General features: G+C 42.0%; 1 protein-coding gene across 5 annotated transcripts in view; it reads right to left on the reverse strand.

Annotated features, from left to right (window-relative positions):
* The window catches only part of PLCL2 (phospholipase C like 2), a 200,891-nt gene extending 185,941 nt beyond the window's left edge, over nt 1-14,950 (reverse strand). For 2 of the 5 annotated variants that reach the window (XM_054552544.2, XM_054552543.2), the window contains exon 1: nt 14,538-14,945. In XM_054552544.2, coding sequence (XP_054408519.1) covers nt 14,538-14,864 — 327 coding nt within the window. In that variant the 5' untranslated portion in view covers nt 14,865-14,945. Of the gene's footprint in view, nt 1-14,537 lie in introns of all 5 variants that reach the window. The other 3 variants (XM_002814024.6, XM_054552542.2, XM_063722182.1) reach the window with 3 other exon arrangements.
* Between the last annotated feature and the right edge of the window lie 2,614 nt (nt 14,951-17,564).

Consider the following 17,564-nt stretch of genomic DNA (forward strand, 5'->3'; position numbering starts at 1 on the left):
ATTCAAAAAAGCAAAGCAGGGAATGTTGAAAACAACATTTCAAATAAGAGATGGGAAAAAGTAAACGTGCCCTATAAAATAGGATAGAGTTTCTTGTTAGGGTGTTTTGACGGGGGGGGATATTTTAATGGATTTATTAGCAAATTTTCAGGAACAGCACAGATCTTTCTCACATAAATAATCAAATCCGCAGTAAAACAGCAAAAACTGAATCATTCAGACCAAGAGCTCTTCCCAAGATCCATACAGGTTTTACTTACCATGTCAGTCATGCGAAAAGTACTTGCCCTGGTCCCGAAAAGACATACAAGAAATCAAGCAGACAAGACTTCACACACTTTTTACAGAAAAAAGAGGAGAAAACACAGTCTTCTTGACACATTTAACACTTCAACTAAGCAGAGGTGCAGACCCGAATCAGAACTCATGACTCTCAACTTGCAGCTCTTGGTCTCCACAGGCCAGCTCCCCAACTAGTGTCCAGGTCTCTGGTGTGAACTTCTGCACAGAAGTTCAGGGAATTCAGCCTCTGTACCTACTTGATACTCTGTTGTTGCTGTTTTCAAACATGACCCCAATGGTCTGCTCTGTTTAGATACAGCAGAAAAGCCTAAGGCTGGACTAACAGTCCTTTCTATGTAGGAAAGCAGCCCTCTTGTGAAGGTAGATGCTCAATTGTTCCTCTCCCTGCTGAGACGCTCCATCCATATACAGGCTAACCTGTCTACTGGTGTTGTTTCCACAGTGGCCACCGCTCCATGACATGCCTTGAGGCCAAGATTCAACTCACCACTAAAGTGAGTTAGCCACTGGAATCATGGTGCGAAGGGCATCCCCTCGATAGTGACAGATACACAGCACTCTGCAGCTTACTGTACCTCTCCTTGTTCATCCGTTCTTCTCTCTACCACCTTTTGAAGCACAACCTCCTGACAAGCACGCCCCAGCACAGCACTAGTGGTTACTGCCAAGTATTACTGCCAAATGGCCTGCCAAGGCATGGGTCCCCGCAACCCCCTCCCCCTCCACCCTTCAACCCCTGCCACAGCTGGTTGGGGCCTCTGGCCCCAAGCAATCTCCTCATGTTATCTAGACAATTATATCATTTTCCATGTGTGACCTGGTGTGGAAAGGTTTTAAGTGCTATTTTGGAACATAATTAATAGATCCCGTGGTCCCTGTTGTTCCCAGGAGTGATGGCCCTGAGAGTTGCCAAACTGTATCTGGGGACAGCTTTATCAAGCCCTGTTATTTTGGTGGTATCTTCTAAGCCATCCTCCACCTTGTCTTACTTTACTGTCTGGCAACCAGTAATGATGAGGACAGGTCAGGGCCACTGCCACAGAGGCCACACATCTCACCAACTTCCCAGTAAGGAGCCCAGTAGAACACTTGCTATGTGGCTATGTGCCTGTTTCTCTCGCACTATTTCACTCTCTTGCTTCCAGACCCCTCCGGGTAGCATTCATACCCGGCAGCTATTCTTTAGGACAAAAGGGCTATTTAACTATTTTAAAGTCTTTTTCAACAATACTTTTTTTCCTAACAATGAAGACAGGTAAGAAGATCCGGCTAATTATGCTGTAGGAAAGGAAACCTCTCTTATTCTTCACTTGGTAAATATTACTGAGTACTGAATGTTCCAAAAAAAAAAGGCTGTGGATTTTCTCTCCCCAAAGAATATTAAAGTTCATTTCTACTATGCCTCCCATTTAGAATACGTAAATAAAACGGCCTTTCAAAGGTATATGTGTTAACAATTGTGTCACAATCAAGATAGGGACAGCTTGAGAAAACTTTGCTGCTGCCAAACTGTTGGTGCCTCTCCAGCCTCTAAACAGGGGTCTCCAAGGACTTGGCCTTCCCCGCAGGTCACTACTCTTCCTTGGTGCCTACTCAAGACAAGTGAGGTGCACAAGCTTCTTGGCTAGAAGATTCATCCTTGTCAATGTGGAAGAGAAAAAAAAATGACCCAAAAAAATAAATGGGAATGACAACCTCTAATAACTTGTGCAGTCCGCTTGAGGAGAAAATGAGTACACACTGTATAACTAAGGTTACAAACAAGTAACGACTGAAATCTTCATGTTCCTGCTTTGCAGCCAATAAAATATGTTTTATAGATGCCTCAGGAGTTCAATGTTCATTCCTCCTTAAGGCAAAGGTCGGCATGGCAAGAGGAAAATGCTCTAGCATTCAGAAAGTACACGTTCACGCAAAGGTCATGACGTGCCAACCCAGGCTGTCAGGCCACCCTCAGGAGGAGCACTGGAGCATCACCAGATGATTCACATCCTACCCGCATAAATCACCCTTACAAACAGACACCTGTCTGGCAAGTGCCGATTTATAATCTTCTGTGAGTAAACAGCGTTTTTACTACACTCATTTAGCAAAGTGAAACATCCAATCACTTCTCTCTAGAAATAGTGCTTGTGCCTCTGTCAAACTAATTCTTTCTAAAGACAATTTCTCCTAGGGAGGCTCCTCCTTCATGCTGCAGAATGCCATGGGTACACCGATATAGTTTCTCTTGTGAGGGATGGACAAGAGCCCAGGGACTCGCCAGGAACTACAGGGACTAGGAGCTGCACAGTAATGATTAATCAAGGGGGATTAAGGCTCCAAATAACCAACCCAGGGCCTTTTTTTTTTGTAATTGACATAATTTTTACCTTTACCTAGATCAAAAAAAGACACATAGGGCAGACTGTCATTTTCACATATAAAATCTATTTCTCCAAATTTTAGTAAGGAATTATTCCCCTTCATTGACATTTTATATCCCCTCCAAAAAAGGGCAGCTCGACTCTCTTAAAGAAAAACTCCATTGAGGCAAGTTAAGGTTTAATCCTGCCCCCTACACCCCACCAGCCACATGCTCACCAACTATCATCTGCAGGATTCCAGGAGCTGTTTGTTCTCTCATATCTAATAGAGCTACACAGGGAAGTCGAGAACCCAACGTATAAGAAAGGTTTCACAGTTGTTGTTAACCCTGGCTATACTTTAAAATCTCCCAGGGCACTTTAGGAAACCCCCAGAGGTTCTGATTCAATTGCAGCCAGGTGGGGTCTTCACATTAGTATGTTTTAGAATCCAGGTAATTCCAATGTGTCTTAAAATGACCCATCTGAAGATTATTTTCCCTTCGTCCTTTCCTACCCAAAAGAATATTTAGGTTAGGCAGAATAAGTGTTCAGTAGAGCTAAAACTCTCTGTTGACCGACCACCTGAGATCCTAGGTATGCTATTACTTAGTGGTGATCAAACAACTCTCCATTTTGTCCATATATCTGGATAACTGGTTTTGGTCTGTTAACTGCTTTTGAGACCAAAAAGCTCTATCTAGAAAACTGTTATGTGAAGAGCAGGTGCTCCACAAATGAGTGGTTCTCAAAGTTTTATTATGAGCAGCACATTTTCAAATATTAAAACTTTCCAGTGCACCTGAAGCTCAAAACTACACTAAACAAATCATAAAAACTCCAAGCAATCACGACTGCAGTGTAAGACGACTGCAGTGACCAACACACTCTTCACTAATGTGTCAACTTTCCACCCAGGCCCAGCTCCTTTTGTGCTTTCAGTATATTCCAAGGAAGATCCAGTCCTCAGGCTCTTCCAGCAAACTGCCCCTCTCTCCACCCAACCCCTCTCCAGGCCATCAACCAGTTCAGGGCTTTAGCAGGTCTCACTATGTACAAGTGTCCACAGCAGCAGAAAGGTTTCACATGCTGATCCACAGACAGCAAAAAACTATAAAAGGCACGGCCCTAAATAGTGCAGGAGGAAGTAACCAATTGGTATCTGAGTTTGATTAATGTTCACAATTGTTTGAATAAACTTAATTTGCCGCAGTATGATAGACTTCCAGAAAAAAAATCCTAAGGGTAAAACCTAATGGATTTTTACAAAGTGAACCCACATTTGGAATCACCAACCAGATGCAGAAACCAAACATCACCGGCACCCAGTAGGTCCCTTGTTTCCCCCCTCAATTATTATCACCAAGTGTAACCACTATTATAACTTCTACCACTCCAAATTAGTTTAGCTGCTTTTGAACTTTATATAATTATAATAAAAAATATGTATTATTTTGTGGCTGGTTTATTTTCATTAACATTATGCTTGGGAGACTCAAGCAGTGCATGGGGCAGTCATCTGCTGTTACTGTTCTTTCTTCCTTTTCCTCATAGGATTCCACTGTATGATACGCTATTTTATAAGATAGGCATTTGAGTTGTTGCTTCCAATTTGGGACTGTTAGAATTAATGCTGCTTTAAGGACTCTTGGAAATGTCTTTCAATATACATATGGAGTAACTTCTGTTAGGTATATACCTAGCCAGAAAGACAGTGTGGTAAGTACATAAGGACTTTATATGTATATAACAAAATAGACTCCAAAAACAGACACATAACTGGCCACTTGATCTAGGATTGAAGACCAATGCAGTGCAGTGGGAAAGAGATTCTATTTTCAAATAAATGGTGCTGAATTAATTGGATATTTATATGGAAAGAAAATCTTTAACCGTACCTCACACCACACACACAAAATAAAATCCAGATCTAAACATGAAAAATAGAACAATAAGGCTCTAGTGGTTAAATAAATGACTATCTTCATAGAATTAGGCTAAGTAAACATTTCTGAAACAGGACTCAAAAATAATAACCATAAAGAAAAATACTGATAAACTGAACTTCTCTAAAATTAAGAATTTTCATTAAAATATACCCTTTAAGACAGTGAAAAAGCAAGTCACATACTAGAAGACATTTTCAACATATATCTATATCTATATAGATACACGTTTCAACATATCTATATATGTTAAAAATGTCTTTTGTGATATATCACAAAACATATATATCATCTGAATAATTACATTGGCATTTAATATAAGTTATTAGCATTGATTGATAGAAATAAAAATCTAAGCAATATCCTTTATTTTCTTCAATAATAAACATTAAACCATATAAACAACTTGAATATATATATATATCACAAAAGACATATTCAGAAAATGTAAATTAAGTCCTACATACCATTTTTTTAAAAATAAAAACAACCTGACTTTTTAAATGGGCAAAAGACTTGAACAAGCATTTTCACAAGAGAATATCCAAATGGCCAAGAAACATATGAAAAGATGCTCAACATCATTAGCCATTAGAGAAATTCAGCCAAAAAGCCACAGTAAAGTACCATTACATAACCGTCATACTAGTTACAATCAAAAAGCAAAAAGACAAAGAAACACTGATAATACCAAATGTGTGCATTTAGAGCACCTAGCATTCATATAACCTGGTAGGTGTGTAAATTGGCTGGACCAGTTAGGAAAATCACTTAATAGTATCTACTAAAGCTGAATATACACGTGTCTGTCCTATAATATAGTAATTCTACTGCTAATATTATTTTTAATGTATAGAAAATTATTTCTGGAAATATACATAAACCAGGGAAAGCTTTGGAAGAGCATACAGATCTCTTTCAACAAATCATCAAATACTCCACAGATGAAGACATTCTCAAAACCAGTATTTCAACAGGAATTTTATTAGCTTCAATATGAAAACATCTGAATAATTATATTGGCATTTAATATAAGATATTAGCATGGATTGATAGAAATAAAAATCTAAGCAATATCCTTTATTCAATAATAAACATTAAACCATATAAATAACTTGAAAAAATACATTTACTATGCCTACAGAATATCAGAGTTTAGAATAAAAAATAAAAGGTAGCAGGAAACCATATGGAGAGAGAGTCATATGGCTCGTAATTCTGATGGTAGCTGCAAATGAGGTCACTTAACCCTCTGTGACCACACTAATTGGTCAAAAACAACAGAGGCTTCATCAGCAATGCTCATAGGGAACAGCCTACCCCTTCCTAGGCATTTTCAATTTAAAAAGCATACACCTGCTACCCATCAGTCCATCAGTCTCTGAGAGAGAGACACAGGATTTGTGTCAACCTAGCACTACATTATTTGGTTTGCTCTTAATCTTTACGATTTATAAACAGTCTTCAGGGTATATGCATACACAAGTATAGCATGTGTACACATGCAGCTATCTATAGCAAAAAACAAATTCACAAAAAATAGCTATTTTTTTATCTAGAAGACCACATCTTGTTCTATTAATACTCACATACTGCAGTATTACATAACAATTTTTTCCCATTCTGTTATGCTAATATGCAAATAAATGAATTCAACCATAGCTAGGAGCTAAATGTACTAATCAGTATGGCCTTGTGTATCTCTAACTACAAAAGAATTTTACATAATCTCTTTCCGCTGTGAAAATCTCATGAATCTCCATAATTAATCACTTTTAAACCCAGCTGCTTGGTTTCTGGGATGTTAATATCTGCAATATCCAAATCAGTACATTTAGCACACTCCAAAAATATACTGAATATTGACTACACAGTAATGTGTTGTATTATTGTATTCTAAAATTCTATAATTAGTTGACAATTCCAAAACAATAATAGGAATAGAGACCATAAGAAGCCCACCTAAAAAAACAAACTGTTACTAATTGTTACCTGCTTTACCTTCCAGGACCCTAAAAATGCATAGAACTATAAATCAACTTTTTGTTAAAAAAGAAACAAAAATGGAAACTAACCCCCCTAAAAGAATTTCTAATCCATCAAAGGAGAGCAGTGAGGAAAAGGACAAGGTCCTGGTTTGTACATCAGACAGAAACTTGAGGCACGATAGGCAGGACTATGGTTATGGCTTCATGTTGGTTAGGTAGACATTGGTTTCATCATAAGATTCAGCCACAAAAAGCCAAACTTTTCTCATTAAAAATTAGTTGTCTATTTTAGTACTGGTAGAAACTGCTAAGATCAAGAAGTCAGAATGGCTTGGGCAAGTAGGAGAAGGAAGAAAAAATCAAAGTCATCCGGAGGATGGAGTGGGAGAGGGTGATGGAGCAGTTCAAAACATGGACAGTCAAACCTGGTCAGAATGCTGGCTTTGCCTCTTACAGGCTCTCTAACCTTACTTGGAAATTCCCAAACCTTGTAGAATGGGTTTCCTTGTCTGTAAGGGGAATGATAATGTTTCTTTGCAGGTTCTGGTGAGACTTGCATGAGATGATGCATACAAAGCATCTCCTAGTATCTCTTCTTCATCCAATCCTTGCACTGCAACAAAGGGCAGAATTTCTACCATTACATGACAAAACATGCTGAGGGATTAGAGATCACACTCTTACAACTCTATCCAGATTCCTTATATATTTTATTTTTAATTATTAATTTTATAGCACTTCCAATGAATACCATGTGACTAGCAAATATTAATGACAATAGAAGTTTAAGTAATTCAGTTCCTCAAAAATAAACAAAAACTGAGCAAAAACTACAGATATCACTTAAAGAAACCAAATACCAGAAAAGAGATTAAATCCCTTAGCAAACAACAATGCTCTCTTGCCATCCTTTTTAAACTGTGACAGCAGAATATAAATCAAAAGAAAATTTCAAAGGCCTATTCTTATTTCAGGGCACAAAAGGGAGCAATCATTTATATTAACATCTTACAGAACAGTTACAGAATCAACCAAATTCCTAGATCCAACTTTAAATGAAGGTATTTCCTTTGTTTTCACAATTATGTACATGAATAAATTTCTTCTTTGAAGCACACATCCCATGGAGTTTTATATTCCAATCAAAACCAGTTGGAGTTAAGTCTAAAATCTTCATCCCACTCCTAAGACTCATTCTTGTCCCCTTATTTATCCATTCACACATTTATTCAACAAATATATACTTAAACACATACTTTTCACAAGACATTAAACTAGGTGTTTTCATAAATTCAGGATGAAAAAGATGTAGTTGCCTAAGAGACAGAAGGACTGCATGGAGATACAGGGAGAGTGGTGGCTGGAAGGCGGAGAAATAATTCATTCTAACTGGGAAGTGGTTAACTGAGGAAAACCTTAAAGATGACTAAGAGAGAAGGAAACCTGAGGAAACAGAGGCGTCACCATAAAGGCTAAGTTTAGGCACAGAGGGGAATCTCATGGGGCTCTAGCATAGGTTGTAAGGTAGTTTGTGAAAAGAAGATTACAAGTAAGATGACCATATTATTTATCGTCCAAGCTGAGATGCCTTTGAGAGTTAAACGAGGCACTATTAATAATCTTGTCACAGCAAAAGATGTAAACCTGGATTGTCCTGGGCAAAGCAAGACATGTGGGTGCTTGGCACAATGAAATTGTATGTTCAATACCCTTGGATCCCATAATTGGGGCTATTTACATGTGTGTGCAGTTGTACTGAGGTATCAGATTTAGAAAGACACCAAAACAATTATTGAGAGCATTTATGGAACATGTCTGAGAAATTTCCCTAGGCACATTCTGCATATTTCAAAAGACAAAACTTTCAAAACGAGCATGGCCATGTTAGTCTGCTCACCTCTCTAAAGGAGTCTGCTCAACTAAAAATCAGAAAAACACACTAATGCTTATTAGGTGCCACACACTGCTCACACATCATCTCCTTTAATCTTCACAACAATGCTATGAGAGGAGGTTTTATTCTACCTGTTTTAGAGATGGAGTAACTAGACATACAGACTTCAGTATCTTGCCCAAGGCCATAAAGAAAGGAACCAGGGAAGCCAGGATCTAATCCAAGCCCCTAACTACATACTTTCTATTGTTCCCACCACAATTTTGCCTCCTGAATAATCCAGATATGCAACATGTGGCCTGGGGGCAGCCCTCGACCACAGGATGCAGCCCAGGTGAGATTACTAGCTAAAACACGTTTCACCTAATTACCCCTGCCATGGGACCAAGTGCTAGTGGTAAGAGGGCCTAACAACCTGCTCTGGTTTGCCATTCTGGAATGGGCGGGTGTCAAGTGTCCTGCCAGAAGGCTGGACCATTCACATAATTGTTGCTGAAGCGCAATGCAATGAGTTATATACTTTGGGCACCCTAAAGCTATGGAATTACTCTGATACAAAGAATAGTGGCTGGCTCTAGCGGCTCTGACTTCAGTTTGAGTCACAAACGACACTTATGCTAAGCACAACCCTCTCAATTCACCACTCTTATCAGTAGAAAAAAGCTGAGCAGGCAGCTTACAAACATAACAGTCGCAGATCCTGTGGCCCGCTGGTAAAAATATTTGAATCCCACCAATATAGAACAGAAAAGAAGTTAAAGTAATCCAGAAGTCTGGTAGATAAGTAAATAACTGGCATCCAAAACTTAGTATTAAGAAGGAAGAAAGCATCTATTCTTGAACACATAAGTATAAAGTCTGAAGAAAAACTATAAATGTTCATACTTCATTTATATCTGCATTTAGGCTGTAAATAACGTTGCCCTATTTTGTTGAATATTGAAGCCTGGGTAACTTAAGCATAAAAAAAAAGTAAATAACATTCTAGTTTAGGCTCCTTGCAGAGCACAAAGAACTACAAAAGGAAGTGAACAGATTCTGGGATAGAGCATTCTAAGAAAATAACTTAAGTGGCCAATATCAGCAATTAATAAAATAATTTCCTGTCAGTTGCCTATTTGGATTTGATGAAAAACAATGCAAATCAAATACAACCATTTAGGGGAGGCTGGAAAATGGAGGAGGAGGAAAGCAAAAGGGAGCAAGTAGATTTTAGGGCATGAAAATTAATATACTCTGCTTTTGAAAACCTAAACTGAATCGTGACAAAAGCTCTTCGAGCAGGCTAAAACAAGCAACCATGCTTTGGCCTTTCAACAGTTATCCTGTGTAGTCTAAAATATATTAGCACAAAAGTAAAGTGGGGAGTTGATGATTGGCCATTAGATTTTTCTGACCTAAATGATCCAGGTTCCCTATCTATCCAGACAAATTCACTTTGTTATCCAGCTACTGTCTGTTTAATTATTTATGTGCCCACAGGTTTGCTGGGCATGCGGTATCTTTGTTTCCCCCCATTCAAAAAAAAAATGTCTAAAGTCAAATGCAGATATTATTTTTAAGATCCAATTAAAAAATGGTTACTGAGTGTTTGTTACCTGTGCAAAACTGGTAAATACAGTCCAACTTCTGCCTGCAAGGAGCCTAGTTTATTTAAACCATGGGCCAAGACACATACAAAAGTTTTATTTCATTTAAATGTGTATAATAGATGTGAAAAGGCTGCTTGTTGCCCATGTTGGAGAGCTCAGTGTCAAGACATATGTGAACATAGTAGTATAAAGACAGTAAAAGTGTTTCTCCTACACAACATGATACTATGACAATGGCAATAATGATATTAAGAAAAATAAGGGCTGCCACCTTGGGCAAGGTCAGATCATTGGTCCCTGTGAAGCTGCAAGCCCTGGTCAAGCAGCCACAACAGGTGACTAAGCCTCCTGGCTATATTATCTGCCAACTTCTTCCACCAGCAGAAACAGAGATTCTTTTCCTTCTTCCGATATCTCCTACATTTAAAGAGGACAATCAAATCCAATGTCCGAAACCACTGATGCTGCCTTAACTACACAAAAAATTCAAACTGCCACTGTAACGTGGGGAAGCAATGGAGTGCAGCCATATACCCAAGCGGGATACAAGTAGCTCCAGCACCTGGGGCACAGGGTCAACCTCTCTGAACTCTGATTTCCTCCTGTCTCTGTGGTTAGCACAGGACCAAGTCAGAGAATTACGGTAAGCACTTTTCACGTGTTTTGCATGTAGTGCGTGTTTAATAACTGTTGGCTACTGTTATTACTTCTAAATACCAAGATAAGGTAATGGCCGAATTTCCTACTGATTAAAAAAGAACCAAAGATTGCCATTGTCTGGGGATGAGGGGAGCAGAAGACCACAGAGACCTGGGGGATTTTTTTGAGGTGATGTTAGTGCTCTGTATCTTCATGATGGTGGTGATTATATGACTGAATGTATTGGTCAAAGTTCACAGAACTCGACAAAAACCAGTGTGAATTTTACTGTATGTAAATCATACCTCATTTTTTAAAGTATCAACCAAAGTATTTAACTAGTTCTGACTAAATAAATCATCCACAGCAATAGACATTTTAACTTCATTTCTTTCTAAACTTAAACAGAAATCTAAGGCCTAAAATGCTACTTCATATTTTTAGACCAAGCTCTTGAATTAAAAGATTGAGCTATTTGCAAATAATGTATGCCATCTGAACAATTAACCAAATTAACTGTTTCAAAATAAAGCATAGATTATATTGAATAGAGTGATGAAATGAATTATGGAAAGAGAAAATGAAAGTGATGTTTTCATTTACTAGATTACTTAAGATGACAAACATAACGGCTTCTTCTCTAAAATCCAGTAATGGGCCTTTGTAAATAATCTCAAAAGTCTACTGTTATTTTCAATAAGCTAAGGAAAAGTAGAAAAGTCTGGTGATGATTTCCATGATTTATTTATCATCTCAAGGTATTTGTAAAAGGTTCTACAAGGCTGCTCACTCTGAATTTAATCAACACTGTTAACATAACCAAAGAGCTCTTTTAGTATAGATCTGTGCATCTATTTTGGCAGAAAATATTGTTTTACAACAATTTCTTACTCAACACCACATTTACAAAACAGATGGAGTACCAAATAAATTATTTTAAATGAGGAATAAGACTCGGGTCAGCCTACAGTGTATTTCTGCATATGCCCTGCACTTTAGCAATAGTCCCCCTTTCTTTGCCCACCTTATAGCACATTTAGGCCATTATTTCTCCCTCTGATTTAAGGATCTCCATCAAAGAGGGCTGTCAAGACTGTAATGAAGATGGAAGCTAGGAGAGAGGCACAGTTCAGAAGCCCAACATTTCAACTAATACAACCCCATAAATACTGGCCTCAGTTCCCCAGGCAGCATTCACTCCCTGCTATTCCCTCAAGTCCCCAATTATCACCTTGCTTACTAATCTACTCCTGCCTCTACTCAGAGACCACCTGACTGCATTCATCCCTTATATTAAAAAAAATAAGGAAACCAAGGAAAGATGTCACTATTGCTTTTTCACATGGGCTTCTGCTTTAGTTTTTATTCTCTTTTTTTTTTAAACAAAAGTTAAACATAATTTCTGCCATTCACATGACAAAATTGTGCAGTATTTGTTGCTTTATGAAATTTGATGTTAAAGACTTTGTTTTTTATTAGGATATTGTCCTGATGCTGGAAGTTATCTTTAGAAAATACAATACATTCCAAAAATCTTGATGCTTCAAGGCACCAATTCAAGGGGAAATATACCAAGTAGTTACCTATTTAAATATAGCATCCTCTCTTTACTATAACCCAGTCTTGATCAACTTTCAACACTACTTCCATAATTTTCGAAAGTTTTAAGAAAATGCAAAGTGAAAACAGAGGCAAGAAAAAGAGTATGTCAAGCCTTCTTTGGAGGTACAATACAATGAACAAAATATGGGACTGGTAAATCCAAAACCAATTGTTTTATAAATTAACAGAACTCAGAGAAAACAGAACTCAAAATGGAGAAAATGTACTTTCTCCATTCATTCAATAAGCAATTAATTGAGCTGCTACTACATTCCTGTCACTTTATATCTAGGGTTACACTGGTGAACAAGAAGCCAAATGCCTTCTTTACAAAGAAGAAAAATGACGAAATATCCTTAAAAGTTTCAGAATTTGAAATAAGTATCAATATCATTTCTAAAATCAGTGATTTTTGAACAATTAATCATTTCCCCCATGTGCTTCTAGAGCCTTCAATGAAGAAATGGTATCTATTGACAAGTTCCCAATTCCATATATCAGAAATACTAACAAATCATCCTTCTTGCTTATCGCCCATTAATGTAAAATTAAAACAAATGTTTTTGTAATTCAGTAAGTTACACTATGAATCTCACTATGGACACTAATAAAGTTTGATTTTTTAATGCAAAAACAAGTATTCAAAACAATTAAAAGAAAGGGGTTAAAATTAGGTAGGCTGGTATCTTCTTTGGAATTTTCACCTCAAATTTTATAAACACCACAATGCAAATCACCACAAATATTGTATGACAAATAAAAACAGAAATGTCACATAACTCTGTCAATAGGATTGATTATCATGCACAGTTGAAAGCAACTTCCATGGAAACATAAGCTACAGAGTAAAAGAAAATGTAAGTCACTAAAAGCTATGTATGCGGCAAAAAGACACTTTACTTTCCTTAGTTTATCTCTAAGTGTGTGTTGCAGGTAGTTAATACACTTGATCTCCAAACCCTTCAAATTATGTCCCTGCCCAGACATAAACTGTGCAAACAGATGACAAAGGGAAATGCAGTTTCACAATTGCCTCTTACATAAAGTAGCAAGATGGTATATTTCACTAGATTACTGCATAAGTTGATAACACCATCAGACATTTTCACAGTACTTGGAAGATTTCTGTAGGTCCATTAAAATTTCAGATACCACCACTGCCAGCTCTCTTCACTGTGGCACGTTCTGCCCTCTCTCCCACCAGTTATCAGCCACAGGAAGGGTGGGTGCAGCCTGTCAATTTGCTTTGCTGCTCCCTGTCCTGATAACTCCTTGATTTTCAGAAAGCAATGTTTTCATTTGCTCCAAACTTGAGCGAGCCGAATGAGCTGGTCTTGCCTAAGGCTCTGCTCTTCTTAGCTCATCAACTATTTTTTTTTTGAACTTCATGTCACGAGAAATATTTTTACATTGCGGACCAAAATGTAACATTAGAATGAAACTAACACAAACTCGGGAGTTCCTAATATCACTTCTTGAGTTAAAAATGCTCAAAACAATCGCTGGCTTTCTTCCGCTAACACTGTGCAAGCAAAACCAAGCAAACTGCCCAAAAGAACTTCCACAGAACTCGAGGCCTGCCTACTGCAGCAAGGAAAAAGATTAAATCGTGTGGAACTGTAATGTCTAAGAGTTTTTGAGCCTAAGAAAGCGGAAATCTGCATTTATGTTCAGAAACCTACTCTATCTTTCTTTGTTAACTGAGTGACCGGATATTAGGAGATTTTGCACCCACGAGGTGTAAACATTTGTAAGACCCAACTAACTATATACAGATCAGAAGAAACCTATTAAATAATCTCTGTTCACCCTGTGTTCGCCGCCTGGGATTTTTAAGAAAATGTTCTCACATTTCACATAATCCCTATCTGTGTTTAAGATACAATAGAAATCTTACAGGGAGTCTGTTAACCAGACTAGGCTACACATAAGAGTATGCCCTACCCAGGCAGGTACAAGGCCCTATTGCCAGACCAATCCTGGAAGAGGTGACAGCCCCAAGTTCAACTGAGGATGTCTGAGCACAGCTCCCCCTGCACATTAGGGATCACCTCTCCATTCTTTCCACATGCCATTTGCATCCAATCCCCGCTCAACCACCCCAAGCACCCATGCTTCAGTGGTTCCTGTTAGCAGTGGGCTTCCTCCTTCCACCACCACTCTCCCAGGGAGAAAATAGACCCCAAGGACGGCTGAGGGTGGGCGATGAGCGCCCTTCTCCCACCTACCTTGATGATGCTGCTCCGGCGGGGCAGGCCGCCCGGCTTGCTCTCCCGGGGGAGGGTACAGACGACCGCGCTGGGGGTCGGGGCGAGCGCAACGCCGCGGGGTCCCCTGGTAGGGCTAGCCCGGGCTTCGTCCCCGGACACGCCGAGGCTGCAGTCTCCGTTGGAAACCCCGCCGCTGTCATAGCGCCCCCGCCCGTGGCCGAGGCGACCTCCCCCGCCACCGCCTTCCCCTACTCCGGCTTTCAGGGCGCCCTTGGCGCCGAGGGCCGGGCCCGGGGAGGTGGGCAGGGCCCCGCCGGCGGCGCCCCCCCGGCCGCACTCCGCCATGGGCGCCCCGCGACCCGCCTGCACAAAGCCGCGTCCTCGCGTCCCCGCGTCCCCGCCGCCGCCTCGGGCCGCCGCGCGCGGCCCCTCCTCCTCTCCTCCTCCCGCCGCCGCCGCCTCGGCCGCTTCTTCCGCTTTTTTTTTTTTTTTTTTTTTTTTAATTTAGATGTGATGTTTGTTTCGAGCTGTCGCCTTGCGCACGGTTAAAGTCGCGGCGGCAGAATTATCGGAAGATTCCTGCAGGGGAGAGAAGAGAGAGACGAGTCAGCTCGGGCGCCGGCGGAGCCCCGGCTCTCGGCACCTGGGGAAGGAAAACACGCCCCAACACACGCGCCTCTGCGGGCGCCAAAAATAACCCGCGCGGGCCGGGCGCCCACCCCGGGGCAACCCGCGCCCACCTCAGGGGCCCCAGGCACCCACCCCGAGGTAACGGGGCGCCCACGTCAGGGGCTCGGGGCGCGCTCCCCCGCGGCTCAGAGCAACTGGGGTCGGAGCACCCGCCACGCAGGAAAAGGCGCCCACCTCCGGCGAAGGGCGAGGGGAAGTGGCGGCCGCCCCGACACTGTCTGGACACGCGGAGGCGGCTCCCGAGGATCTCCCGGCCCCGGGCGGGCGGGGGGGGGCGACGCGCGGGTCTCTCCGGACCCTAACTCCCCAGAGGCCGCCGCGTGCCGAGCTCTGTCACGTCCCCTCAGAGCCCCGTTAAAGTCCGCGGCGCCGAGAGGAAACGCACGGAGGGCAGGGGCGGCCGGGTATGACAATCGCTGTGCAGCCCCGGGGCAGCTCCCGGAGGGGGCAGCCCAGACCCACCCCACCCGCCGGCTGCTGTCTCCTCCCGAGCTCGGCGCTGCCCCCTACAGGCCGCGTGGTCCCTCCTCGGTCGCCCCCGACCCACCGCGAGCCGCCCAGCTCCCTGTCGAGATTGCTGCCGTCGCGGCTGCTGTCACCGAGGCCGGGTCATCGGGCCGCGGGGACCTCAAAGCCGAGTGGACGGGAGCCCCAAATCATTGCCTATCCTTTGCCTCCCCAGAGCTGCGGCAACTGTCAGTCACCCGCCCGGAACCTCGAGGGGCAACTACCGCGCAGGCCTCGGGGCCCGGAACAAGGGTCCCGGGGCTCAGGATCTCGGCCGCTGCGCCTCACTCTTGCCCCAGCCCCGCGCACGGAACTCGTTTCCTTCCCACCCAGTTCGGGACGCTCCTCTCTGACTTCCCCAGTGGGTCGGACCCATTTAATACACTGGGACCAATTCCGTACCCTTGGGCTCCTGATTGATTCAACTAGTTGGAAGGATGCTGAGGCAGGGGTGAGGGCTGGGGTGGCTGGCAGGCTATGAGGGGCAAAAGACATCAGCAGAGCCTATTTCGTGCCCTCTGAGTCTCCACACAGAGATTTATCACTAGACCTTCCCGATTCCCCTACCAGGGATGCCGGCTGGCCCTGCCGGCCTGCAGGGCCCAGCCTAGGTCAAGCTCATCTTTTGGGACAGGATCCCACTTGCAGCGCTACAGCCAGTCCCTCTTCTGGTTCTCCCGCACCCACTTAAGGCGGAGTGACTGTCCTAAAAGTCCACGCTGATCGTGTGGCTTCCGCTCGCAAATATCTCCCCTGGATCTCCCTCCCTGGAGCCAGACAAGACCCAAAACTCCGAAAGGTGAGACCCCAGACCTTCCACCACCACCCCCGCGTCACCCCACGCCCCATGCCTGGGCCCACCCACCTCTCCATCCCAGGCTCCGTGGGCTCCAGCCTCCTACCCTCTCTAGCACCCCAGCCCTTCCCCAACTCGTGTGCTTTCATTTCCAGGAATGCAGTCCCCGCAGGGCGCGAAGGAGAAACTAATAGTCCGGAGCGGGGGTGAACTTAAAGACCTGGCTTTCATTAGCGTGGTGTTGTAACAGACTGCCAAGGAGCCTCTGAGGAAATGGGCTTTACGTACATATACATACTCGCCCTTGCCCCTGAAGCAACATCAAATACTTTCATGTTATTCTTGGGGGCGTTTTAATTCTTCAGATCCTCTGAATTCGTGTTTTTGTACGTCTCTTTCCAACCTGGGCCTACACACTAACAGATATAGTTTTACATCGAAGGACAATGCTTAGTGTTTTATTCAGTCTCACCTCTTTTCTTTCTTTTTTCTAGTTGTGTTTCAAAATGTTTATTTTTTCTGTCTTGCGATAGTTTTGGAGGAAAAAATATTGAAATAATTCAAATCAGTCTCTTAACTCTGCTTTATTAAATTTATAGTCATAGTAGCCTGTGAGTATGCTTCGGGGGAGGAAGAAAGAATACTGAGGTCTTTATTCTTCAAGTTCTCTAATTTTGATATTTTGAATAAACACCCAGAGGTGTCTCTGCCTTTTGTGTGTTAGTATCTAATCTTTCCTGCATTTACGAGTCACTAGTAAAATGCTATGACAGCCATAGATCCCGTGGCTCTCACTGTGATTTTCCTGGGCTGAGTAGGGACTTAGTGAGGTTTAACCCCCAGTATGCTTTTTATAGAAGCACCAGCTGATTCACCAGTGCCCTCCAAAGTGAGCACCTATCCATCTCACTCTGGACTCCCAACAGGTCATACCAGGGAGCTTCGTTGAAATAGACTTGGCATTTAAATTAAAATGTTTCCCAAAGCATCTTGGCAGACCTGTAACTAATGATGCCAGAGGCCCAAGGCCTGTGCCAGGTTCCTTTTTATTC

Source organism: Pongo abelii, chromosome 2, assembly GCF_028885655.2.
Source record: "Pongo abelii isolate AG06213 chromosome 2, NHGRI_mPonAbe1-v2.0_pri, whole genome shotgun sequence".
NCBI lineage: Eukaryota > Metazoa > Chordata > Mammalia > Primates > Hominidae > Pongo > Pongo abelii.